This window comes from Mandrillus leucophaeus, unplaced genomic scaffold, assembly GCF_000951045.1.
Source record: "Mandrillus leucophaeus isolate KB7577 unplaced genomic scaffold, Mleu.le_1.0 Scaffold123, whole genome shotgun sequence".
Classification (NCBI taxonomy): domain Eukaryota; kingdom Metazoa; phylum Chordata; class Mammalia; order Primates; family Cercopithecidae; genus Mandrillus; species Mandrillus leucophaeus.
This window is the reverse complement of record NW_012100654.1, coordinates 1,407,112-1,433,586: the sequence shown is the minus strand read 5'-3', so window position 1 is coordinate 1,433,586 and position 26,475 is coordinate 1,407,112. Positions and strand designations below refer to the sequence as shown.

The 26,475-nt window shown below is 39.5% G+C and overlaps 1 protein-coding gene across 2 annotated transcripts in view; it reads right to left on the bottom strand.

Annotated features, from left to right (window-relative positions):
• The window catches only part of OSBPL11 (oxysterol binding protein-like 11), a 102,533-nt gene that overhangs the window by 41,272 nt on the left and 34,786 nt on the right, over window positions 1-26,475 (bottom strand). For both annotated transcript variants that reach the window (XM_011971527.1, XM_011971526.1), the window contains 6 exons: window positions 22,605-22,673; window positions 19,583-19,758; window positions 18,679-18,758; window positions 15,994-16,170; window positions 4,781-4,982; window positions 1,080-1,225 (listed from right to left, as the gene is read on the bottom strand). In XM_011971527.1, coding sequence (XP_011826917.1) covers window positions 1,080-1,225; window positions 4,781-4,982; window positions 15,994-16,170; window positions 18,679-18,758; window positions 19,583-19,758; window positions 22,605-22,673 — 850 coding nt within the window. The remainder of the gene's footprint in view (window positions 1-1,079; window positions 1,226-4,780; window positions 4,983-15,993; window positions 16,171-18,678; window positions 18,759-19,582; window positions 19,759-22,604; window positions 22,674-26,475) is intronic.

The following is a 26,475-nucleotide window of genomic DNA, read 5'->3' as shown; positions in this document are numbered from 1 at the left end:
AAAAAAAAAAAAATAGGAGAAGGCCGGGTGTGCTGGCTCACGCCTGTAATCCCAGCACTTTGGGAGGCTGAGGCGGGTGGATCACCTGAGGTCCAGAGTTCGAGACCAGCCTGACCAACATGGAGAAACCCCATCTCTACTAAAAATACAAAATTAGCTGGGCGTGGTGGTGCATGCCTATAATTCCAGCTACTAGGGAGGTTGAGGCAGAAGAATCACTTGAACCCCAGAGGTGGAGGCTGTGGTGAGCTGAGATCGTGCCATTGTACTCCAGCCAGGCAACAAGAGCGAAACTCTGTCAAAAAAAGAAAGAAAGAAAGAAAGAAAACGTTGGAAACAAGATAATAAAGTGTTATTTATAAACTAAAAAAAAAAAAAAAACCCCAAACAATCTAGATATTCGACAATAGGGGCATTAACTCAATAGACTACTTCAATCTTTAATTATACAGACTAGTACAACATAGGAAAATGCTTATCAAGTAAAAATAGCTTAAAATAACAGATGTGAACACAAAAGGCAAAAAAATCAATATGATTTGTTATAGTGGTAGATTATGAATAGAATAAAACCGTCTTCAGCTTCTAAGAGATGTGAAATGAATAATAGTTTATAAAAATATAAACCCTAAGATTCTGTGCTATTTTAAGTAGCGTAATACTTGAAACAACTGGCTTGGTAAAGTGCTTATTATGAAAAAGACTTAAGTTTTAAGATTATAAACTTAATAAATAATGTTAAGATAATGGGTTAAGAAATGTAAGAGATAAACATTGTGCAAATCTCGTAAGTTGTTTCCTAGGAAAAGAAAAACATAAATTTCAATTTTTTAAATATATTTTTATCAAGCAAAAGTAAACTAAAAGTAAGAAGGGCACATAATTTAACCTGGAAAATTCAACAAGTTTAATATCAGAGACCTCTTCAAAAACAGTGCAGTTTAAAATATTTTAGAATCTTCAAGAGTGTTGCTCAGGTGTTAAGTTGATGTGCATGCCCTGACAATGAAAAGAAAACTGACTCTTTTTCAGTGATACCTAATTTTTCACATCAAAACCGTATTTTTATATTACCTTACCCTTGCTAATAGTCCAGATTCTGCAACAGGCCGCTCTTCTGGGACTGCCACCGGCTTACTCTGCTCAGTTGCAAAGGGCTGGTCAGCTCCATTTTTATAGTGGTTTGATAAAGATATCTTTGGTTCTAACCACTCGATTGTTGTTCCTGATGAAGTAAGAGAAACCTTTTGCTGAAACTTGCTCATAATCTAGAAAGTTCGGCAGATGTGGATTTTATTTAACAATTTTGTTTCGAGCCTACAAGACTAAAAGCAATTAAACCTGTTAAGAGACCCTGCAAGACAGTCACTTATATCTCATTAGCATGAGCCCGATGATTGGGTATTTTACAACAGAGCAACTTGCAACTTGATATCAGATACTATTTAAAAGAAATCAACCCTGAATAGGACTGAATTCATTCTTGGACAAGTCTGCGAATCACGAAGTATATTTACAACCTAACAGTTGATTTGCTGTCTTTGTCCCTCTACTGCTTAAAAAGTATGCAATTAGGCTTTAGAGAGTCACAGTGACAGGAGGAGTCTGGGACTGTGAAAGAGTAAAATTTGTTTCAATTTGGGATTGAGCCTTATTCTCAGCAACAATTGTCTAACCAATCAAAATAATCCCCTGGATCTAATTTAAGAATTGCAAATACATGTTGTTTTTTGAAATCATTTTTTAAAAGCCCCATACAACTTAAACTGAAAGACTCTTCTACTGAATAAATAATAACTGACCTAGTGAAGACAGTGGTCACATTTGGAGACCTGTCATCTTCTCGGTTAATGATTCAAATGTCTCTTGTTACCCTCAACTAGTTAAACAAAGTGGATTCTATGCCTAATCAATAATGGAAAATGTTCCATTTGATTTCAGAGGCTGATCTAGGTTTCACAGAAACTTGGTTATAGAGTGCTATAATAAGCGATGCTCAGACTATTGCAGCAGAAATGTAGGAGTAGGAAACGTACTTTTTTTTTTTTTTGAGACACAGTCTCGCTCTATTGACCAGGCTGGAGTGCACTGGTACGATCTCAGCTCACTGCAACCTCCATCTCCCAGGTTCAAATGATTCTCCTGCCTCAGCCTCCCAGGTAGCTGGGGCTACAGGTGCTCGCCACCACGCCTGGCTAATTGTTGTATTTTTAGTAGAGATGAAGTTTTACCATGTTGGCCAGGCTGGTCTTGAACTCCTGACCTCAGGTGATCTGCCTGCCTTGGCCTCCCAAAGTGTTCGGATTACAGGCATGAGCCACCACGCCCGGCCACAAATGAAATATAGTATTTAATTAAGTATTTATTGAGCATCTAATATCTAGCACTGTGTTACTTGACATACTTAAAAAAAATTAAGCAAGTCTGGGCAACACAGAGAGACTCCATCTCTATAAAAACTAAAAGGAATTAGCCAGCCATGGTGGCGTGTACCTGTAGTCCTAGCTACTCGGGGGCTAAAGCAGGAGAATAGCATGAGCCTGGGAAGTTGAGCTGCAGTGAGCCATGATGGCGCCACTGCACTCTGGCCTGGACAACAGAGTGAGAAAAAATAAAATTAAAAAAAAAGATTGTCTTAAAAATAAGCAAAAATTAAGTAGTATAAACTGGAAATAAACTGTTTCATTTGACTGAGAATTATGATTACCAACACTAGAATTAACCCAAATTTCATAGCTAAGCCTAACTAATCCAACGTTCAACACAGGGATATAGTTAAGTCAATCAAAGTACATTTGTCTCCTCAAAGGAATATAAATACTAAGCAAATTTATCAATAGCATATGATTGGAACACATTTTTGATATAAAGTGAAAAAAGATACAAACATATATTTTCCAATAACAACAGGGCAAAAGAAACAAAAACTGAAAAGAAAAAAGAGAAAATCTGGGAGGGGAAGCATACTAATACATCAACAGTGGTGGTTTCTGGTTGGTAGGACAATGCATATATTTTGTTTCTTCTTTTGACTCTACAGTATTTTCTATAATGAGTATGTTGCTTTATAAGAAGAGAAAATTTATATTGAACTACTTACAATTCCTACAAGCCATGAATCCACATTCACAACTCACAATTTAGACTCTTCTATCTCTTTGGAATGCCCTTTCCTCTACCTCTCACTCCTAAACTATGGAATGCCCTTTCCTCTACCTCTCACTCCTAAACTAATCGGTCTTTGCAGCTTCTCTGTGCCTTTCTCAGAACTCTTTCTACCAGCCATTCAGCTATTCTCCCACAGTTTGTTCCTTTGGTAGTAGCACCCTATGCATTATCTTTTTTTTTCCTTCAGCCAGTCAGCTATTCTCCCACAGTTTATTCCTTTTAGTAGAAGCACCCTACACATTATCATTATCATTTTTAAGATGGATTCTCACTCTTGTCACCCAGGCTGGAGTATAGTGGTGTGATCTTGGTTCACTGCAACCTCCGCCTCCTGGGTTCAAGCGATTCTTCTGCCTCAGCCTCCCGAGTAGCTGGGATTACAGGTGCCCGCCACCATGCTCAGCTAATTTTTGTACTTTTAGTAGAGACGGGGTTTCACCAAGTTAGCCAGGCTGGTCTCAAACTCCTGACCTTAGGTGATCCGCCCGCCTCAGCTGCCCAAAGTGCTGAGATTACAGGCATGAGCCACCGTGCCTGGCCCCTACACATTATTTTATACTTACCATTTACATGTTTCTTCCCTAAGTGGACTATGAATTTTTTAAGAGGAACATACATAACTGGCCTCTCTCAATAGTGCCCTGACCTACATCTATAATTGCCATTAAAAATAGTTTGTTGGCTGGAATTGTTGAATTTAGGCACACATGAGGATGAGGTCCATCCTATATCCATCTGACTAAGGGAAACTGTCTCCTGAGCAGAGACTCTACCTTTCTAAAATATCTTTCTTTTATGAGTAAGGTGAATTAGTTAAATAAGAGAACAATGAGATGTAAGGTATTAAGTCACAGCCATCACTAGCATTATTAAGTTATTGCTCACACAATGTGATGAGCATCTTATTTACAGAAAGACTCATTTTTGTAGTACCATGCAATAACATTTTCCTAGCACAATTAATTTCAACAAATAGGTGTTCTCAAATAGTGAACATATATATACACTTTTTTTTTTTTTTTTTTTTAATGGGGTCTCATTCTGTCACCCAGGCTGGAGTGCAGTTGTGGGATCATAGCTTACTGCAGCCTTGGACTCCTGGGCTCCAGGGATCCTCCTGCCTCAGCCTCCCAAGTAGCTGAGATTATAGGCATGAGCCACCTTACCTAGCTACACATTATTTTTCAAACTGAACAGTGACTGATAGACTTTTATATACATGAAAATAATGATAGTGGACTAAGTCAAAACTCAAAAAATAATGCAAAGGTTTCTACTTTGGTCAACTGGATGAACAGATGGATAGTGATGCCACCAATTTTAATGGAAATATAGGAGATGCACATTTTGAGTTCAGTTTTTGACATGTTGAGCTTGAGGTCTCTTCAGGAAAGTTCAGTGATATTAGACATTAGTCCTAAAATCATTTTAGATTCTGAAAAGGACACAGTCATTAAGGATTTGTATAACATCAGCAGGATAATTAAAAACCAACAGGCTCTGGTTTTCTTTTCCTTTTTTTAAGATTTTCTGAAATTAGAATTACAACAAATGCAGTCCTTTCCATGTGTTGGCCTTCATTGTGAAGCCCTACCTTTAATCGACAACTTACCTGAAGGCAATGAGCCCTTCTGATGTGATGCGTGCTGTAACTGGAGAATATGAAAGCAGTCATTTAAGCAGTTCATAGTTGCCATGGAAGTAGCTTTGAGCATTAAGAGATCCTGGTCCAAGGAACTAAGATGGCCAGAAGTAGGAAGGCATTCAATTCGTCTAATTAAATCTCTTTGTTGTCCTTCAGCATGAGACATCATCTAAGGAAAAAACAGTTCTGTGGGTCCTACTCATGATTTCTGTAAAACGTGTATACATACAGTTGCCATTTTAATTACCAGATTCAGCTTCTGAGCCATTTTTAAAGACCCACTAGGCCAGGCACGGTGGCTCACACCTGTTATTCCAGCATTTTGGGAGGCTGAGGTGGGAAGATAACTTGAGCCCAGGAGTTCAAGACCAGCCTAGGCAACATAGAAAGACCCCATCCCTACACAACATTTTAAAAATTAGTCAGGCATGGTGGCACATGCCTGTAGTCCCATCTACTCGGGAGGCTCAAGTGGGAGGATCACCTGAGCCCAGGAGGTTGAGGCTGCAGTGAGCCATGATCACGCCACTGAACTGCAGCCTGGGTGAAAGAGTAAAACCCTGTTTCAAAATTAAAAATAAATAAAAAATAAAAGACATAATGGGCCATATTAGGCTTTTTAAAAGTTTGTTTGGCTATTTTCATTTAATGAACATTTAATGGTGCTTATCAATTGGGCAAAAGATTGTTATCTAAGGCAGCTGCAATTTTTCTTTGGAAGCAACAAAACGTAAAAGACCTGGCACTTTTTATTAAGAGTATTCCAGCATTTTGGGAGGCCAAGGTGGGCAGATCACAAGGTCAGGAGATCGAGACCATCCTGGCTAACACGGTGAAACCCTGTCTCTACTCAAAATACAAAAAATTAGCCAAGCATAGTGGCAGGCGCTTGTAGTCTCAGCTACTCGGAGGCTGAGGCAGGAGAATGGCGTGAACCCGGGAGGCAGAGCTTGCAGTGAGCCGAGATAGAGCCACTGCATTCCAGCCTGGGTGATAAAGTGAGACTCTGTCTCAAAAAAAAAAAAAAAGAGTATTAAGCCATCAAGTTATCAGAAAGATTCTAGAAGATCCTTAACAGGAGAATCAAATACTTCCTTCCAAAGTTAAACTAAGTTCCAGTCTGGGCTCTCAACCGCTTACTTTTTATACCTTTGGTCAGACTCAATTTGAATCTACTATGAGTGCATAATGGCTTTCCTGCTTCCTCTTTCCTAACCAAACTTTCTGGTCCTGTTATGCTGATTTTGGACCGAGTACTGGATGCAAGCTTTTCAGTTTAAAAGATTTTAATACGCTCTGCTTTTATTAAGAGCATTGTACAGCTTTCCTAACAGAACCAATGGAGTAACAATGATGAGCAAGCCCATTTTTTAGAGGAAAACTGAATTTATTATGCTTAATGACTTTCAGTTGTGAGCAGAAAGTTCTCTAATGGACCATCCTTTGGACACTAGCTTAATTCACATAGAAACTCTACATAGTGGACAGACTCTTTTAGCTTTCAGAGGCTCTGTTCCAGGTGATATTTTTTTCCTTTTTTTGAGATAGGGTCTCACTCTGTCGCCTAGGCTGGAATGCAGTGGTGCAATCATGGCTCACTGCAGCCTTGACCTCCCGACCTCTGAGGCTCTCACCTCAGCCTCCCAGATAGCTGGAACTACAGGTGTGTGCCACCATGCCTGGCTAATTTTTTGTATTATTTTTCAGTAGAGACAGGGTTTTGCCATGATGCCCACGCTGGTCTCAAACTCCTGGGCTCAAGCGATCCACCCACGGTGGCCTCCCAAAGTGCTGGGATTACAGGCGTGAGCCACTGTGCCCAGCCCAGGTGATTTTTGATACGGCTCACCAGGGGGCAAGTGAAAAAGGTGTGCAAAATGATCCTACTAAGCAAATCACTGTGTCATATATGGAATAGTCCCTGAAAACATGTACCATAGTTAAGGATCAAACATTCACCCGTCCCAAAAAAAAAGGTTTCATAAGAGGACAAACTGTATGTAGGTATGATGCTATCTATTAACATATACACATCTATACATGCATATATAGTGTGCTTTGTGTGTGTATAAATGTTTTTGTATACAAATTTAGGAACCAACTCCCACTAATCCAAACTTATGAACAGGTAGAACCACTGTGAAATACAGTGTGGCAATATCTGCTAGACATAAGTAAATATAATTTATGATCCAACAATTACACTCTTAGCTACCTAATCAAGAGATATATACATGCATATGTTCAGCAACTCAGGTCCATCAACACCAGAATGGATAAAAAATATTATAGCATAAGCATACAGTGAATATTATATAGCAATGAAAAGGAACATTTACACTCAACATCCTAAATAAATCTCAAACACATACTGTGAACTCAAAAGCAGCCATACCCGAAGGAGTACATACTATACGACTCCAGTTTTAGAAGTATCAAAAATAGGCAAAATAAATTTATGGTGTTAAAAGTCAGGATAGTGAGGAAGGGTGTTGTGATCAGGGACATAGAAGTGGCCCTAGGGTGCTCATAACATTTAACTTCTTGATCCAGGAAGTGATTATGCAGAAATTACAAGAGGCACACTTGTAATTTGTGTAGTTTTCTACAGTATGTTATAAGCCAATAAAAGTTTAACAAAGGAAAAAAAAATCTCAAGACATTCACAGCATAATCAGAAGTCACAATATAAAAATACTTGAAAGAGAAAATAGTATGCTTCTTTGTGTAGAAGGACCAAAAGAGCCACCTACTAGTATTGGTGGTAGAAGTGGTCTAAGAAAGTAATGTTCTTGGCTAGAAAAAATAAAATTTAAAATATAATTGTATCTTTGGGAGGCCAGGGTGGGAGGGTCACTTGAGGCCAGGAGTTCAAGCCCATCCTGGGGAGCATAGCAAGACGCCATCTCTAGGAAAAAAAAAAAAAAAGGTAAAAATAAGCTGTGTGTGGTGGCGTGTGCCTGTAATCCCAGCTACTTGGGAGGCTGAGGTGGGAGGGGAGGGCTGCTTGAGCTCAAGAGTTGGAGGCTGCAGTGAGCTATGCATTCCAGCCTGGCAACAATGAGATACTGTCTCTCAAAAAAGATACATGTATGATACGGTTTGGCTGCAACCCCACTCAAATCTCATCTTGAATTTCCGTGTGTTGTGGGAGAGACCCAGTGGGAGGTAACTGAATCATGGGGTCAGGTCTTTCCCGTGCTGTTCTCATGACAGTAAGTCTCACGAGATCTGATGGTTGAATAAAGAAGAGTTCCCCTGCACAAGTTCTCTCTTTGCCTGCTGCCATCCATGTAAGACGTGACTTGCTCCTCCTTGACTTCTGCCATGACTGTGAGGCCTCCCCAGCCATGTGGAACTGTAAGTCCATCCAATCCCTTTTTCTGTATAAATTACCCAGTCTTTGGTATGCCTTTATCAGGAGCACGAATATGGACTAATACAGTAAATTGGTACCAGAAGTGGCAAGCTGTTGAAAAGGTACCCGGAAATGTGGAAGCGACTTTGGAACTGGGTAATAGGCAGAGGTTGGAACAGTTTGGAGGGCTCAGAAGAAGACAGAAAAATGTGGGAAAGTTTGGAACTCCCTAGAGACTTGTTGAATGGCTTTGCCCAAAATGCTGATAGCAATATGGACAATAATGTCCAGGCTGAGGTGATCTCAGATGGAATTGAGGAACTTGTTGAAACTGGAGCAAAGGTGACTTGTTAGGTTTTAGCAAAAAGACTGGTGGCATTTTGCCCCTACCCTAGAGATTTGTGAAACTTTGAACTTGACAGAGATGATTTAGGTATCTGGTGGAAGAAATTTCTAAGCAGGAAAGCATTCAAGAGGTAACTTGGGTGCTGTTAAAGGTATTCATTTTTATAAGGGAAGCAGAGCATAAAAGTTCAGAAAATTTGCAGCCTCATGACACAATAGAAAAGAAAATCCCATTTTCTGAGGAGAAATTCAAGCTGGCTGCAGAAATTTGCATAAGCAACTAGGAGCCAAATGTTAACCCCCAAGACAATGGGGAAAATGTCTCCAGGGCATGTCAGAAGTCTTCATGGCAAGCCCTCTCATCACAGGCCCGGAGGCCTAGGAGGAAAAAGTGGTTTCATGGGCCGGGCCCAGGGTCCCCATGCTGTGTGCAGCTTAGACGTTTGGTGCCCTGTGTCCCAGGTGCTCCAGCCATGGCTGAAGGAGGTCAACGTAGAGCTCATCTGTGGTCTCAGAGGCTTCAGGTGTCTCAGGCCTTGGCAGCTTCCATGTGGTGTTGAGCCTGCTAGTGCACAGAAGTCAAGAATTGGGGTTTGGGAACCTCTGCCTAGATTTCAGAGGATGTATGGCAACACCTGGATGCCCAGGCAGAGGCCTGCTGCAGGAGCGGAGCTGTCATGGAGAACCTCTGCTAGGGTAGTGCGGAAGGGAAATGTGGGGTCAGAGCCACCACACCGAGTCCCTACTGGGGCATCACTGAGTGGAGCTGTGAGAAGAGGGCCGCTGTCTTCCAAAACTCAGAATGGCAGATCCACTAACAGCCTGTACCATGTGCCTGGAAAAGCCACAGACACTCAATGCCAGCCCATGAAAGCAGCTGGGAGGGAGGCTATGCCCTGCAAAGCCACAGGGGCAGAGCTGCCCAAGACCATGGGAACCCACCTCTTGTATCAGCGTGACCTGGATGTGAGACGTAGAGTCAAAGGGGATCATTTTGGAGCTTTAAGATTTGACTGCCCTATTGGATTTTGGATTTGCATGGGGCCTGTGGCCCCTTTGTTTTGGCCTTTTTATCCCATTTGGAATGGTTGTATTTATCCAAGGCCTGTACTCCCATTATATCTAGGAAGTAGCTAACTTGCTTTTGATTTTACAGGCTCATAGGCAGAAGGGACTTGCCTTGTCTCAGATGAGACTTTGGACTGTGGACTTCTGAGTTAATGCTAAAATGAGTTAAGTCTTTGGGGGACTGTTGGGAAGGCATGATTGGTTTTGAAATGCGAGGAGATGAGATTTGGGAGGGGCCAGGGCAGAATGATATGGTTTGGCTGTGTCCCCACCCAAATCTCATCTTGAATTCCCACATGTTGTAGGTGGGACCCAGTGGGAGGTAACTGAATCATTAGGGTAGGTCTTTCCCATGCTGTTCTTGTGATAGTGAATAAATCTCAGGAGATCTGATGGTTTTATAAAGAGGAGTTCCCCTACACAAGTTCTCTCTCTCTCTCTTTGCCTGCTGTGATCCATGTAAGACGTGACTTGCTCCTCCTTGCCTTCTACCATGATTGTGAGGCCTCTCCAGCCATTTGGAACTGTATGTCCATTAAACCTCTTTTTCTGTATAAATTACCCAGTCTCAGGTATGTCTTTATCAGCAGCATGAATATGGACTAATACTATATATATATAATATGTACATATTACATATACAAAGTGTGTGTGTATATATATATACACACATACACACACATACTTTAAAGCAGACTACAAGATATAAATATAGTAAGATACATATCGATAGTAAGATATATATAGTGTGTGTGTATATATATGTGTGTGTGTATATATAACTTGCCGAGTCTGCTTTAAAACAAAGTATATAATTATAGCATAAATGTTAAAAGTTGGTAATGGCTCTCTCCAAAACAAATTAGCTAATCAAATCTATTCAAAGAAATGGAAAAGTGATTTGTGAAACTGTTTTAGTGATTGTTCCTTGACACTATAAAACCAGGTCCTTTAAAAAAAAAAAGAAAGCTTCAAGAAAGCTGAAACCTCGGTGAACCTGTGTTTTGTAGCTAGAAATGGCAATCGTAGTGATAAGAGTATATCATTCAGGTGGCATATAATTTGTCTGAAAACCAAATTAGAATCGTGATTTTAATTACTTGTGTTTTAAGTTTCTGTCTCACTTACTAGACTGGTCATTTGAGTTACTCCCAGGGCATAGCATAGTACCGGCATGAAGCATGGACTGAAAAAGAAGGGAACTGATAAGTAGTACTAATAAGAAAGAGTAAATAGGAAACAGATGATTTTAATAAAGTAAAGCTTTTGTAATAAATTCATTTTAAAGGACAATATGATACTACTCACAAGAGTTAACTGCTTTTAGGCTGGGTGTGGTGGCTCACGCCTGTAATCCCAGCACTTTGGGAGGCAGAGGCGGGTGGATCACCTTAGGTCAGGGGTTCGAAACCATCCTGGCCAACATCAAGAAACCCCGTCTCTACTAAAAAAATACAAAATTAGTAGGGCATGGTGGATGCCTGTAGCATGCCTGTAATCCCAGCCATTTGGGAGGGTGAGGCAGGAGAATCGCTTGAACCTGGGAGGCGGAGGTTGCAGTAAGCTGAAATTGTGCCATTGTACTCCAGCCTGGGCAACAAGAGCAAAACTCCGTCTCAAAAAAAAAAAAAAAAAAAAAGGAGTTAACTGCTTTTACAAACTGCTGCCTAATCTAACACTAAACTTACCCATAGATTTGATTAAAATGTTCCTTTCAAACTCACATCAATTTATATCTTTGCATCACAACCTCCTGGAATTGGATAATTCTAGAACAGTAATTCTCAAAGTGTGCTCTGCAGAGACCCCTGTGAGACTCCTTTCAGACAGTCTGTGAAGTCAAATTATTTTTTATAATAATTCAAAGAAGTTATTTGCTTTTTTTCACTGTGGTGACATCTGCATTAATGACATAAAAGCAATGGTGGGTAAAACTTCTGGAACGATAGTGAAAAGGCAGTGACACCAAACGCACTAGTGGTCACTCTATTCTTTACCTGCCATGTGCTCACAGAAAAAAAAAAAAAAAAAGGCAATTTACTTAAGAATGTCTTTGTAAAGCAGTAAAAATCATTAAATTTACTACATCTTGACTCAAGTACACATTTAAAAAATTCTCTATATAAAAAGTGGGAAGTACATATAAAGCCTTCTGTTGCATATCAATATACAGAGGTTGCCTAGAGAAAAAGCACTTGTGTGACTGACTTGTAAGCTGAATTAGCTGTTTTTTGTTTGTTTGTTTGTTTGTTTCCATGGACTACTATTCTGATGTGAAAGAAAGAAAGAAACTATGGAGATTCAGGTTTGGGGAATGAGTTAGACATTTTCTCAAGATTGAATAAAATGAGGCTATCGAAAAACCAACAATATTTGTTACCAATTACAAAACTTGAGCTGTAAAATGAAAATCAGAATTTCGGACAACCTTATCTGGTATATCTGACAGCTTCCCAATACTTTTCTGATGACACTGGGGACGTTAATAAATGTGAATTTTACTCACTGTATAATAATAAAATGGATCAATATTTGCAAGATCTGCATAACTCTGTAAACTAATATCTCCAAAATGACTAATGAATGCACAGTGTTACAAAATCATGGCTAGGTTAAAGATCCATTCAAAGTGCAGGACAGACCAATGGATTTTCATGTAACAAAATACAAAAAGTTCACTGATATGTATTAGATTCCACACTGCATCTAACATTTAAGAAACTATCAGTTGTCCAGTTTTGGTATAGTATCAAAGAATAGCTACAATTATCTAAAAAGGCTATTACAATGTTTCTCTTTTTTCCAAACACATTATCTGTGAATGGCCAAATTTTCATCCTGTAGTTCAAGTAAAACAACATACTACAGTAGACTGTATATAGAAACAGATATGAGAATTCTGTTGTGTTCTGTAAGGTCAGACATTGAAGGGACTGCAAAAATGTAAAACAATCCACTCTTTTCAATAATGATTTTGTTTTGGTAAAGATAACTTTGACATAAAAATGTTATTTATGCTAACATGTAGTAGGTTTATTAATTTTTATTTTTTCTTAATTAACAAGTTACTTTAACTCCTGTTTTAATTTCTAATAAGGCAAATATTAATAAATTTAACCCATTTAAAATAAAAGCTGGCCAGGTGCAGTGGTTCATGTCTGTAATCCCAGCATTTTGGGAGGCCAAGGCAGGCAGATCACTCGAGGTCAGGAGTTCAAGACCATTCTGGCCAACGTGGTGAAACCCCATCTCTACTAAAAATGAAAAAATTATCCAGGCGTGGTGGTGGGCGCCTGTAATCCCACCTACTTGGGAGGCTGAGGCAGGAGAATTGCTTGAACCTGGGAGGCGGAGGTTATAGTGAGCCAAGATCACGCTACTGCATTCCAGCCTGAGCAACAAGAGCAAAACTCCATCTCAAATAAATAAATAAATAAATAAAAAGACTAGGAAACAATATGCCTCCAGAGACTAGATTATAATGACTTTATATTAGCAATAAACCAAATTTTAAAGGAAAAATTGGTTCTGGAGGTATTTAATATTTGTCTGAAGGACAAAAAATGATATAAACATTCCAAAAGGACTGTTTTCTCAGAAACAGAATTATCCCATTGGAATATAGAAACATTCCTAACGTAGTTATAATCTTACAGTTTGACTTAATCTTACAGTTTGTTGGGTTCTTAAATGCAAAAATACCAACCTAGTGAAGACACAGATGCTCAGCTAATACTTTTTTTTTTTTGGCATGTGTCGGGGTGACGGAGTGGCAGTGACACAGGGAGTGCCAAACTGTGGTTACCACCCAAACCCTAGAATAATTTCTAGAGCCATAATTCAAGGAGAGACTGCCATTAAACTATGTCAATTCTGTAAGTTAATGCTGGACCTTCCCAAAGAGGTAGTTGTGAAACTTTAGGGACTCATTCGTTCTACACTCAAGTGCCAGAGTTACATGTTAAATATTAACATGCTATTACAATGATACGAAATGTATATTTAAAGACACATAACATTGGAGTGTGGCAGTATTACCACTGAGCCAGTGAGAACAACAAAACAATCATTAGAGTTGAAAAGAGAAGGGCAGGTTGATTAAAGTCTTCACAACTGAAGAAAAGCTAACAGAGATATGACAATGGTCTTGGACATCAGGTCACAAAGACCCAAGTACAGTCAAGCAGAAGGCCTCTATAGAGATAAAATCTTAAATACAAAACCATCCCTTTTCCTTGAAAATGTGCTATAATACATGACAACTTCAATTATATGCTTTTTGCTTGTTTCTAACTTTTTACTAAAGTATACTGACAGTCTACAAACAGATACATATCACAAGTATATAGGCTTAATGAATTTTGATGAACTAAACATACAAGATAACCAACACCCAGACCAAGACACAGAACATTACCAGCATCCCAGAAGCCCGCCTCAAACTCCCATCGCTAGCCATGACTGAAAAGCTCCAAGAATTTCATGGCTGCCTAGTTTTTAAGGGTTAAGGAATACACTATGACATAAGACTGCCCCTGAATGCTTTTCTTTATTCTGTATCTTGAATCTTAACCATGTTTAATGTTTCCTTCTTCTCCACTCTAAATAAAGGTAGAAGTATCTTGGTTTCCTTAAAAGACAAACACCAGCTGGGCATGGTAGTTCACGCCTGTAATCCCAGCACTTTGGGAGGCTGAGGTGGGCGGATCACCTGAGGTCAGGTGAGACCAGCCTGGCCACCATGGCAAAACCCCGTTTCTACTAAAAACACAAAAATTAGCTGGGTGTGGTGGCAGGAGCCTGTGGTCCCAGCTGCTTGGGAGGCTGAGGTGGGAGGATCACTTGAACCTGGGAGGCGGAGGTTGCAATGAGCCAAGATCGCGCCACTGCACTCCAGTCTGGGTGACAGAGCGAGACTGTCTCAAAAAAAAAGAAAAAAAAAAAAAAGACAAACACTGACATTTACCTACAAATGGAATACCATTGTCATGAATACTAAAATTACAGAGTTTTATGAAAAAGAGTCTTTTGTAACTGTTTGTTTATATAACAGAATTAGAAAGCGAATCAAAAGCTACTGTCTGTGTATCTCAAGCATGTTACTTCATCTCTCTACATCAATTTCTTCACCTATAAACACAACCCTAAATACCTTGACAGAGTTACATTCTCCTAGCCTCCTACCTTGAATCATTTGGGTGTGATTTATGATACTGTTTTCACCAATTCACTACATAGATACCTATAAGCTCTACCAAATTTAATTCAGCAAGTAATGTCTGAAATATTTAGAACTTAACAAACTGCATGCTTTACTAACTACAATTATTTGGTACACAGTTTAAAAGAAAGAGAAATGGTGATATAAGGCAACATCAAGGATTTAATGATTCTATATGTTTGAAATGTTCTATGTATATATTTAGAACTTAATATTTAGAACTTAACATAGTGCATGTTCTATTAACTAGAATTATTTGGTACACAGTTTAAAAGAAAGAAATGGTGATATAAGGCAACATCAAGGATTTAATGATTGTATATGTTTGAAATGTTCTATATATATCAGTTTCTATATATATATATCAGTTATATATATGTAAGTTTTTTGTTTGTTTTGTTTCAGAGAGAGGTCTCACTATGTTGCCCAGGCCAGTCTCGAACTCCTGGGCTCAGGTGATCCTCCTGTTTCAGCCTCCCCAAGTGCTAGAATTACAAGCATAAGACACCATGCCCCGCCACTGTTTGTTTTTTTATTTTTTGAGACAGGGATGCACTCTGCTACCCAGGCTGGAGTGCTGTGGCACAATCATAGCTCACTGCAACCTTAAACTCCCGGGCTTAAGGAGTTCTCCCATCTCAGCCACTAGAGTAGCTGGTACTATAGGTGCACACCACCACCACTACCAGCTAAAATTTAAAAAAAAAATTTTTTTTTAGAGACAGGGTCTGGCTTTGTTGCCCAGGCTGGTCTCAAACTCCTGGGCTCCAGCAGTCCTCCTACCTTGGCTTCCCAAAGTGCTGAGATTACAGGCTTGAGCCATCATGCCTGGCCTTTATCAGCCTGTTTTTTCAAAGAATCACTTGTTTGGCTACATAGCCTTCCCACTAGGCTTAATTACCCTTTTGACCATAAAATTTACATAAAAGGAGTCTGTACTTTTACTTGAGAATTGAAAGATACAGATTTTTGAAAAATGACCACGTGCCTCGTACGTGACAGACATGAGGAAACTTAGGACACTCTATATAGTCAGGGAATGTTTATGACTTAAAAATTATCTCAGCATACTAGATGGGAAACAATGAAGGCCCTTGAAGACACAAACAGTATTTAAGTTTTTTTGTGACAAAACCAAGCAGGTAAGATCATTTTGTGCATTTTAACTTGACTTTAATTCATACTTACTTCTCTGACTTCCACAAGATGGTCTGGAGGTAAATTAGTTCTTTTGCTCACTGATTGCAGTTTGGAATGTCCAACATTAAAAAAAGAAATGGCATTTTGACTTGGTCTCCTCTGCGATATAGGAGAATTGCCACTAGATGCAAGTGAGAAGCTCCGTGACTTCAGAGGAGGATTATTCTGTTAGACAAAGAAAATCATTCCTTTTGTTTTCTTCTTTAATTTAGGATCTCTAACCATCAAACTACCATACACTTAAGACTTACATGTAAGCAGCGTTTAAAATTAAATTAACTTCAGAATTGACTATGAGAACATTTCCAAAGATGATAAAATCTGAGATACTCAAAGTTTAAGCATTTTACATATCCCAAAGTAAACTGATAATTTATTTAGAAAATTATTTTCCAGTTTTGTCCTGTCAAAAAAATACTCTTTCACATTTAACAAATACTAGAATAACAAAAAGTTTCTAATTTCAGATTTTTAAACACCGTTATTTTTTTACTTCTTTTTCTTTTGGAGACCGAGTCTCACTCTGTCGCCCAGGCTGGACTGCAGTGGCACGACTTGGCTTGCTGCAACCTCCACTTCCCGGGTTCACACCATCCTCCTGCCTCAGCCTCCCGAGTAGCTGGGACACTATAGGTGCCCTCCACCATGCCTGGCTAATTTTTGTATTTTTTTTAGTAGAGACAGGGTTTCACTATGTTGGTCAGGCTGGTCTCGAACTCCTGACCTCTTGATCCACCTGCCTCGGCCTCCCAGAGTGCTGGGATTACAGGCGTGAGCCACTGCGCCTGGCCTTTTTTTTTCTTCTTGAGACTAAGTCTCACTCTGTCGCCCAGGCTTGAGTGCAGTGGCGTGATCTCGGCTCACTGCAACCTCCACTTCATGGATTCATGTGATTCCTCTGCCTCAGCCTCCTGAGTAGCTGGGATTACAGGCATGTACCACCATGCCCAGTTAATTTTTGTATTTTCAGTAGAGACAGGGTTTTGCCATGCTGGCCAGGCTGGTCTTGAACTCCTGATCTCAAGTGATCTGCCCACCTCAGCTTCCTGGAGTGCTGGGATTATAGGCGTGAGCCACTGCACCCGGCCTTAAACACTATGATTAACACAAAAAATGCACTCAGCAATATAATACATTTCGTAATGTAACATGCCAACTACCCTTTGATACAAACTAGTACTTTCTCACTGACAATGACTAGAACCTTACGGTATAAGAAAAGCTGTTGTGTTGGATTTCCTGAAGACTAGGTTTTAGGCCGAAATTACAAACAGTTTTTAAAAATTCACTTCTGGGGGAAACCAACAGGAAGAATGATTTTTAAAAAAATGGTAAAAGACAAGTTATCACCTAGGTATGAAATCCTTTAAATATGATGCCCATATATTACTTTTAGACATCTCTAACCTCAGATTTCAAGTAATGAGACTCTCCTTTCACCTTGAAAAATATTTTTAAAAACACTCCAAAGAAGATATACAAATGACTAACCAATAAGCACATGAAAAGGTGCTCAACATGATTAGTCATTAGGAAAATGAAATCAAAACCACAATAAGATTCCACTTCGTATCCACTAAGATAACCATAATAATTTTTTTAAAGGACAGTAACAAGTATTGGCAAGGATATACAGAAATTAGAACCCTCATATATTGTTGATGGGAATGTAAAAGACTGTGGCTGCTTTGGAAAACAGTTTGGCAGTTCCTCAAAAAGTTAAACATAGAACTATCACATGATCCAGCAATTCTACTCCCAGATAGATACCCTAGAGAAATGAAATCATATGTTCACATAAAAACTTGAACACAAGTGTTCATGGCAGCACTATTCATAATGTCTATAAAATGAAAATAACCCAATGTCCACCAACTGATGAATGGATTAAAAATAGTATATCTATACAATAAAATATTATTCAATCTTAAAAAAGGAATGAAGGAATAAAGTACTGATACATGCAACAACATGGATAAACCTTGAAAACATGCTAAATCAAAGAAGCCAGATGCAACAAACCCCATATTACATGGTTCAAATTTACATAAAATGCCCAGAATAGACAAATCCGTGGAACAGAAAATAGAGTTTGCTAGGGGATTGGGAAGGAGAGAACAGGGAGTGACTGCTAGTGGCTCCAGATTTTTTATTTTTTTGTAGGAGGGATGAAAATGTTCTGAAATTAGAAAGTTGCAATGCGGCCGGGTGCGGTGGCTCACACCTGTAATCCCAGCACTTTGGAAGGCCCACATGGGCGGATCATTTGAGGTCAGGAGTTCGAGGCCAGCCTGGCCAACATGGTGAAACCTGTCTTTACTAAAAGTACAAAAATAAGCTGGGTGTGCTGATGCATGCCTGTAGTCCCAGCTACTTGGGAGGCTGAGACAGGAGAATCACTTGAACCCGGGAGGTGGAGGTTGCAGTGAGACAAGATCACACCACTGCACTCTAGCCTGGGCCACAGAGAAAGACTCTGTCTCAAAAAAAAAAAAGAAAGTTTCAATGGTTGAACCACCTTGTGAATATACTAAAAACCACAGAATTATGCATATATACTTTAAAAGGGTGAATTTTACAGTATGTGAATAGTATCTCAATTTTAAAAGGCAAAAAATAAAAAATATTCCTTCCTCATTTTTGTATATTAATACTGTATAAAAATCTACATACCTTTCCAATAGCTTCAGTATGATGTTGTGTACATATCTGAAGTCTGCTAACCCAGTGCTGTCGCTCTTTTGCATCTGTAGCTGTTAAAAGAATGTGAAAGTTATTTTATATTTATTTATTTTGGAACACAATCGCCTACAGTATGAAGATCAGATTACTGAAAAGCAGATACTGGTCTTACTCTCACCAGAGCAAACTTCCCTTACTAGAGGGAGGCAGGAAAGAGGCCAAAGCACCAACTTTGTTAGGGAACACAGTAGATGGACGTAGCTACTTCATTAAAAAGGATAAATTGCATGCAGTGAGGTGAGGATGAGAGACTGACATGTTGTAATTCATAAAAATAGGTTCTTATTTAAAGAAATAACCCCTTTATTAAGTATTTGATGTATAATCAATACTTTCAGATCTGCAGGAGCATGCTCATTTAGGATTACCATTATACTTTGTGTATTTATTAAATAAAAAACTTCTACACACATTAAATTTATCTTAACAGAAGTTATATGTTATTTTAATGAATGACATTATAATAAATCCCAATAATGTACATTAGTTACTGAAAACTGCAAAAAGGGCATGTAAACTAAACCATGTAAAGGGGTGAAATACATTTAAAAAAATCATTTAAAGTCTATGTTTCTAGATTTTCAGCAATCAGAGTTTCACCTACATAGTTTTTTAGAGGGGCCAGTCCTAAACAAACACACATTGTTGCACTTGAAAACAGTTATTTATTACAACAGATTTCATAAATTTTCAAAGCAGTTCCAAGGTTCAGAATATTGTATTTACATCACTGATGACAGTAGTTTCTATTTCCAAAGCCCATATGAAAGCATGTAATACACCAACTTCTCAAAAAAAGAAAATCACAATATTGATTCTCATATCTCGGTCATACCTCTGAGTTTATATTGTTCTCCACTGGCGGCGTTTACAGTGAAGGTATGAGAATCCTCATCACTGGGTGATATTACGGCTCCTGCAAGCTGCAAAGTTCCTCTAGGTTTCTGATTTCTAGACTGTTCATTCACAAAGTACTCCAACAGCCCAGCTTCATTGTTTAAAACAAAAAACCTGTAACGATTTTTTAAAATCCATAATTTGTAAACATTTTCCCTCAGCAAACTAAAGCAAAGCAAACTTCAATCACTTACACATTTCAGGGTTTTGTTCTTAACAATAAAATCTAAAAGCATTTCAAGAGGTACTTGGAAACACTAGACTGAATTTTCTAGCAGTGAAGACTACTAAAAATTGAATGAGTTAGGCCGGGCGCGGCGGCTCACACCTGTAATCCCAGCACTTTGGGAGGCAGAAGTGAGCAGATCACCTGAGGTCGGGAGTTCAAGATCAGCCCGGCCAACATGGTGAAACCCCATCTCCACTAAAAATACAAAATTACCCAGGCGTGGTGGTGCATGTCTGTAATCCCAGCTACTTGGGAGGCTGAGGCAGGAGAACCCCTTGAACCCGGGAGGCAGAGGTTGCAGTGCACTGAGATAGAGGCACTGCACTCCAGCCTGGGCAAAAAGACCGAAACTCCGTCTCAAAAAAAAAATTGAATGAGTTTAATAAAAGATATAAACCCTTCAGCTGAGGGAGAGGCATTTATTAAGTAAGAGGCCTATCAATTAATGCACAAAAGGAAGCAGAGATACCACATCCTTTCAGAGAAAGATTTTTCCCCAGAATTCATTAACAGAGGGTAAACTGCCAGAGGACAAATGGTAGTGAAAATTTTTATTTAAAATTCACTGGAAATAAATCAAAATATGAGCTCTGAGGTTAAGGCAAGATACACTAGGCAAGATATGCGCTGTGATTTAAGATTTAATCAGTGAAATATACAATGAGAATAACAGGGTAAAAAAGACTTCGTGAATGTGTCATTAAATAAGTCAAAACTAAAGATTACTTCTCCTGTTTAAAAATGAAAAAGCTGCAATTGGAGATGGTGAAATATAAGGACCTTGAAACTAAATGATGAAACGCTGATACACTCTGGAAAAGAATTTGATGAAATACTGATACACTTAAGAATATTCTGATTTGGTTTTAGATTAACTAGTTTCAAAAATACATTTCAGAAATTCCGATTTAAGTAGTACAATAATTTTTTTTTTTTTGAGATGGAGTCATGCTCTGTTGCCCAGGCTGGAGTGTAGTGACACCATTTCAGCTCACTGCAACCTCTACCTCCCAGGTTCAAGCGATTCTCATGCCTCAGCCTCCCAAGTACCTGGGATTACAGGCACCCACCACCATGCCCAGCTAATTTTTGTATTTTTAGTAGAGATAGTTTTGCCATGTTTGCCAGACTGATCTCGAACTCCTGACTTCAGGCAATCTGCCTGCCTTGGCCTCCCAAAGTGCTTGGATTACAGGAATGAGCCATCTCATCTGGCCCCTTTTTAAAAAAGGAATGCTAGGCCGGACGTGGTGGCATACACCTGTAATCCCAGCACTTTGGGAGGCCAAGGTGGGTAGACTGCCTGAGCTCAGGAGTTTGAGACCAGCCTGGGCAACACAGTGAAACCCTGTCTCTACTAAAATACAAAAAACTAGCTGGGTGAGGTGGTGTGCACCTGTAATCCCAGCTACTTGGGAGGCTGAGACAGGAGAATCACTTGAACCCTGGAGGTGGAGGTTGCGGTGAGATGAGATCGCGCCACTGCACTGCAGCCTAGGTGACAGAGTAAGACTCCATCTCAAAAAAAAAAAAAGTAACTCAAAAAAGGGCTGGATGAGTTGAGATCACTTGAATCCAGGAGTTCGAGACCAGTCTGGGCAACATGGCAAAACCCTGTCTCTACAAAAAAAAAAAAAATACAAAAATTAGCTGTGTGTGGTGGTGCATGCCTGTAGTTCCAGCTACTTAGGAGACTGGGGCAAGAGGATGATTTGAGCCCGAGGTGGAGGTTACAGTGAGCTCAGATCATGCCACTGTACTCCAGCCTGGGCAACAGAGCAAGACCCTGTCTCAAATAAACTAATTAATTAATTAACATAAAATAAAAATTAACTAAAAAGTTTTAAACTTTTAAAATTCAAGTTGGGTGGCCAGGCATGGTGGTTCGCGCCTGTGATCCTAGCACTTCGGGAGGCTGAGGTGGGTGGATCACCTGAGGTCAGGAATTTGAGACCAGCCTGACCAACATGGTGAAACCCCGTCTCTACTAAAAATACAAAAATGAGCTGGGCGTGGTGGCGCATGCCTGTAACTCCAGCTACTCAGGAGGCTGAGGCAGGACAATCACTTGAACCCCGGAGGCAGAGGCTGCAGTGAGCCGAGATCGCACCATTGCACTCCAGTTGGGTGACAGAGTGAGACTCTGTCTCAAAAAACAAAAAATAATTCATGTTTGGTTTTAGAGAAGTATGGCATTCTACATGTTAGCCTGTTCTATAATAGAACTTGGTAGACAATTTGATCCAGCTTAATATGCCTGCCCCACAACTACCAATTCTACAAAGTATTTGAGATAGCTGGTTTTCCTGCTTCCTGACAGCTTGTGTGACCTTGAACTGGTTACTCAACCTCGCCAAGATCCCAGAGAAGCTGTGAATCTGGCACAAGATGGGAACCTAATACAAATGTGTTTGCTGCCTCCAAACCCCTATTTCTCTTCCCCTAAGAACCTAACTTCTCCAAGTATAAAATGCCCAAGCCAGGTGAACAAGTGATTCTAATCTTCATTTAATACTGACATCTGAGGCATTTAGAGGCTGCCACTTGGACAGATGTGAACTTTTCCCACCGTCTAAGAAGAAGTCACCAAACTTTTAGAAAATGTGGGAAATCCTTCTCTAAAAGGTTTCCCAGCCATGTCTTGCCTAAAGTAATATCAAAATATAAAATTATCGGGCCCTATTTCTGGTCTCTTAGGAGAGACTGATGTGACACAAATAATCACACTTACCTGTATTGCCACCCAGTGACAAGGTTGGTATACTTCATTAAATAGCCATACACATTTTCCATGTGATCACTGTTTCAAAAAGAAAATGCCAAAGTTAGTAAAAAGTAGAAGAAATCCCAGGAATATAATGGTACAATTTTCAAAATAGCTGCAGATACATATATGCTTTATAAATGCCTCAAATTTTATTCAGAAGTAAAATATATAGGTCAACAGAGGCATTTAATCTCCCAAATTTCATATCTATAGGACTTCATCAATTTCCTCAAAACAAGCACAATACCTCACAAATTATATATTATCATAAGTATTCCAAATGTAAAATCATTATACAAATATAAAATTACATAAACATAAAACAAATATACTATAAGAACTATATTATAAATGGGGTGGCCGGGCACAGTGGCTCGAGCCTGTAATCCCAGCACTTTGGGAGGCCAAGGCAGGAGGATCACTTGAGGTCAGGAGTTCGAGACCAGCCTGGTCAACATGGCAAAACCCTATCTCTACTAAAAATACAAAAATTAGCCAGGCATGGTGGTGTTTGCCTATAGTCCCAGCTACTTGGGAGGCTGAGGCAGGAGAATCACTTGAACCCAGGAGGTAGAGGTTGCACTGAGCTGAGATTTCACCATTGCACTCCAGCCAGGGTGACAGAGTGAGACTCCATCTCCAAAAAAAAAAAAAAAAAATTGGGCTGAGTGCAGTGGCTCACACAAGTAATCCCAAGACTTTGGGAGATCAAGACAGGAGGATCACTTGAGCCCAGGAGTTCGAAACCAGCCTGGGCAACATAATGAGACCCTGTCTCTCTTTATTAAATACATACAATAAATAAATAAATAATAATAAATAAAGCCCACAACTAGAGGAAAGAATTCTTCTCTAGAAATGCAGCCACTTGGGTTTCTGCTAGTTCTTGTACTTCGGCCCAGGTCACAATCAAGTTATTTATTTCAGTTCTTTTGAGATACATCGCTTAGAAAAGCAGAGAGCTATATTTTTCGTTTGGCTCCCCTATCTTCCCCAGGCTTCAGGCTTAAGCAGCCCTTTGGCGCCATAAAAAACCCAATGCCCCTAGACTCTGCCTCAAAGAAATTCCCTAAAGAGTTCCTCCTCTGTTTTAGGCACTTAGTACACAGCTCAGCTTCCCGAAAAACTTATTCTTGGCCAAGCGTGGTGGCTCACACCTGTAATCCCAGAACTTTTGGAGGCTGGGGCAAGTGGATCACCTGAGGTCAGGAGATCGAGACCAGTCTGGCTAACATGGTGAAACCCCATCTCAACTAAAAATACAAAAAATTAGCCAGGCGTGGTGGCATGTGCCTGTAATCCCAGCTACCTGTGAGGCTGAGGCAGAAGAATCACTTGAACCCGGGAGGCAGAGGTTGCAGTGAGCCGAGACTGTACCACTGCATTCCAGCCTGGGTAGCAGAGTGAGACTCCATCATAAACAAAAACAAAAACAAAAACAAACACCAGAAAAACTTACTCTTTGTCTAGTCTGTCCTGTTGCTACATAATCTGAATATATGCTTACATTCTGCATCAATCCATAACAGGTTTGAGGTAGTATACAACCTAAATATTTTCTCAAAGTGCCAAGATATTTCATAATTCACCATTTGGGGAATTACTCCTTAATCTAGGTTCTCTACACCAAGCTTTCATTTCTACATAAGTGTCAAGTGATAGCCATTAGCATATAATAAAAAACATCACAACTCAATTATAGTTCAATTCCTCTGGTTTTAAGACTGTATATATTCTTCAAATGTGTGTGAACTATGGGGCAAAACTTTCTTAAAACCTTACATATACTTATCTATACCTGAGAAAAACAAAATTTTTATTTCAAAGCAATAAATAAAATACATCATCTTGCCATGCGCGGTGGCCCACGCCTGTAATCCCAGGACTTTGGGAGGCCGAGACGGGTGGATCACGAGGTCAGGAGATCGAGACCATCCTGGCTAACATGGTGAAACCCCATCTCTACTAAAAATACAAAAAATTAGCCGGGCGTGGTGGCGGGTGCCTGTAGTCTCAGCTACTCAGAGGCTGATGCAGGAGAATGGCATGAACCCGGGAGGTGGAGCTTCCAGTGAGCCAAGATCGCACCACTGCACTCCAGCCTGAGCGACAAAGCGAGACTCCGTCTCAAAAAAAAAAAAAAAATCATCTTTATTTAGTCACTACTCTCATATTACTGAAGGTACGCCCCATTTTGGTCATATCTAAGTTATCTATATCAGTCATTTATCAGCTCAAGTGACCCTCCTACCTCAGCATCTGAGTAGCAGAAACTATAAGAACGTACAACTGTGCCCAGCTAATTTTTAAATTTTTTTGTGGGGACAAGGGTCTCACTATGTTGCCCAGGCTGCTCTCAAACTCCTGGGCTCAAGTGATCTTTCCGCTTTGGCTTCCCAAAGTGTAGGGATTACAGGCATCAGCCAAAAATTTTTAGAAGTGTACAATTTCAGTAACATCAATCGCTAAAAAGATCCCACATGTATCTTTTTTAAAAAATTGAGACAGCGTCTCGCTCTTTTGTCTAGGCTGGAGTGCAATGGTGTGATCTCAGCTCACTGCAACCTTTGCCTCTGGGGCTCAAGCGATTCTTCTGCCTCTGCCTGCCAAGTAGCTGGGACTACAGGCACCCGCTACCAAGCCCAGCTAATTTTTGTATTTTTAGTAGAGATGGGGTTTCGCCATCTTGGTCAGGCTGGTCTCAAACTCCTAGCCTCAAGTGATCAGCCTGCCTCCGCCTCCCAAAGTGCTGGGATTACAGATATGAGCCACTGCACCTGGCCCTAAGCGTATCTTCATATTTCACAGCATAGTAATGTTCTGTGTTTAATTTTCTAATGCTATTAATATTTTGTTGACTCATATATCTAAAGAGTTAGCTTTCTGGAAAAAAAAAACAAAAAAACCAAAACTATAAGGATACTGACATGGTTTATTTGGTAGTAGCACAAAGCCAGTTTCAAAAGAACCAGAAATTCAAATAAGTAAACTGCTGGCCTGTTTTTATTATATAAAACAGCTGTCTCCAGGTTACAAAGAACCAACTTGAAAACACCCTATTTTTTGGAACAGCTAGTTGCAATGTCCCTCCCTCATTCTTCCCCTTTTCCATGTATCCCAAGAAATAGCCACTATTCAAGGCAACCAGCAGGTGTGGAATGACTGTGCCATCTGGTGGTCAGCATAAAAAGCGCTCTGTGACTGAACATCTTTTGTTCACACTTGTCTTCTACTGTCTTATAATTCAGTTACTATACAGTATCTCTAACTCTCATGCTTTATTCCTATCTAAAATGTGTGAATTTTTAGGGCCTGGTGTAGTGTCTCATGCCTGTAATCTCAACACTTTGGGAGGCCAAGGTGGGACAATTCCTTGAGTCCAGGAGTTTGAGACCAGACTGGGCAACATAGGGAGACCCACCCCGTCTCTAAAACAATAAATAAAATAAAATGTGCAAATTTGTATAGAGTATTTTAATGTGTCAATATGAATAAAATCTAGCTATTGAAGTGGGAACATACCACATATCTGATTATTTTATACTATTTTGTGTTCTATAAAATAGAAGTGATGGTCCAAAACACACTAATACCCTGAAAAATAAGCTATAAGAAAGTTAATTTCTTCTTCAGTCCTCCAAAAACTTCACTGCTCAAGAAATTGGGATTAGTAGTGAAAGCTGATAGTCTATAAAAATAACTGATTAAACTTTGTCAAGTGTCTTTATTATATTTAGTTTGATACTCATTTTCTCTTAAACATCTTAATAATAACTACTTCAATTCTTTAATCTCCATTACTAAAACATACTTACTTCTCTTTTTTTTTTTTTTT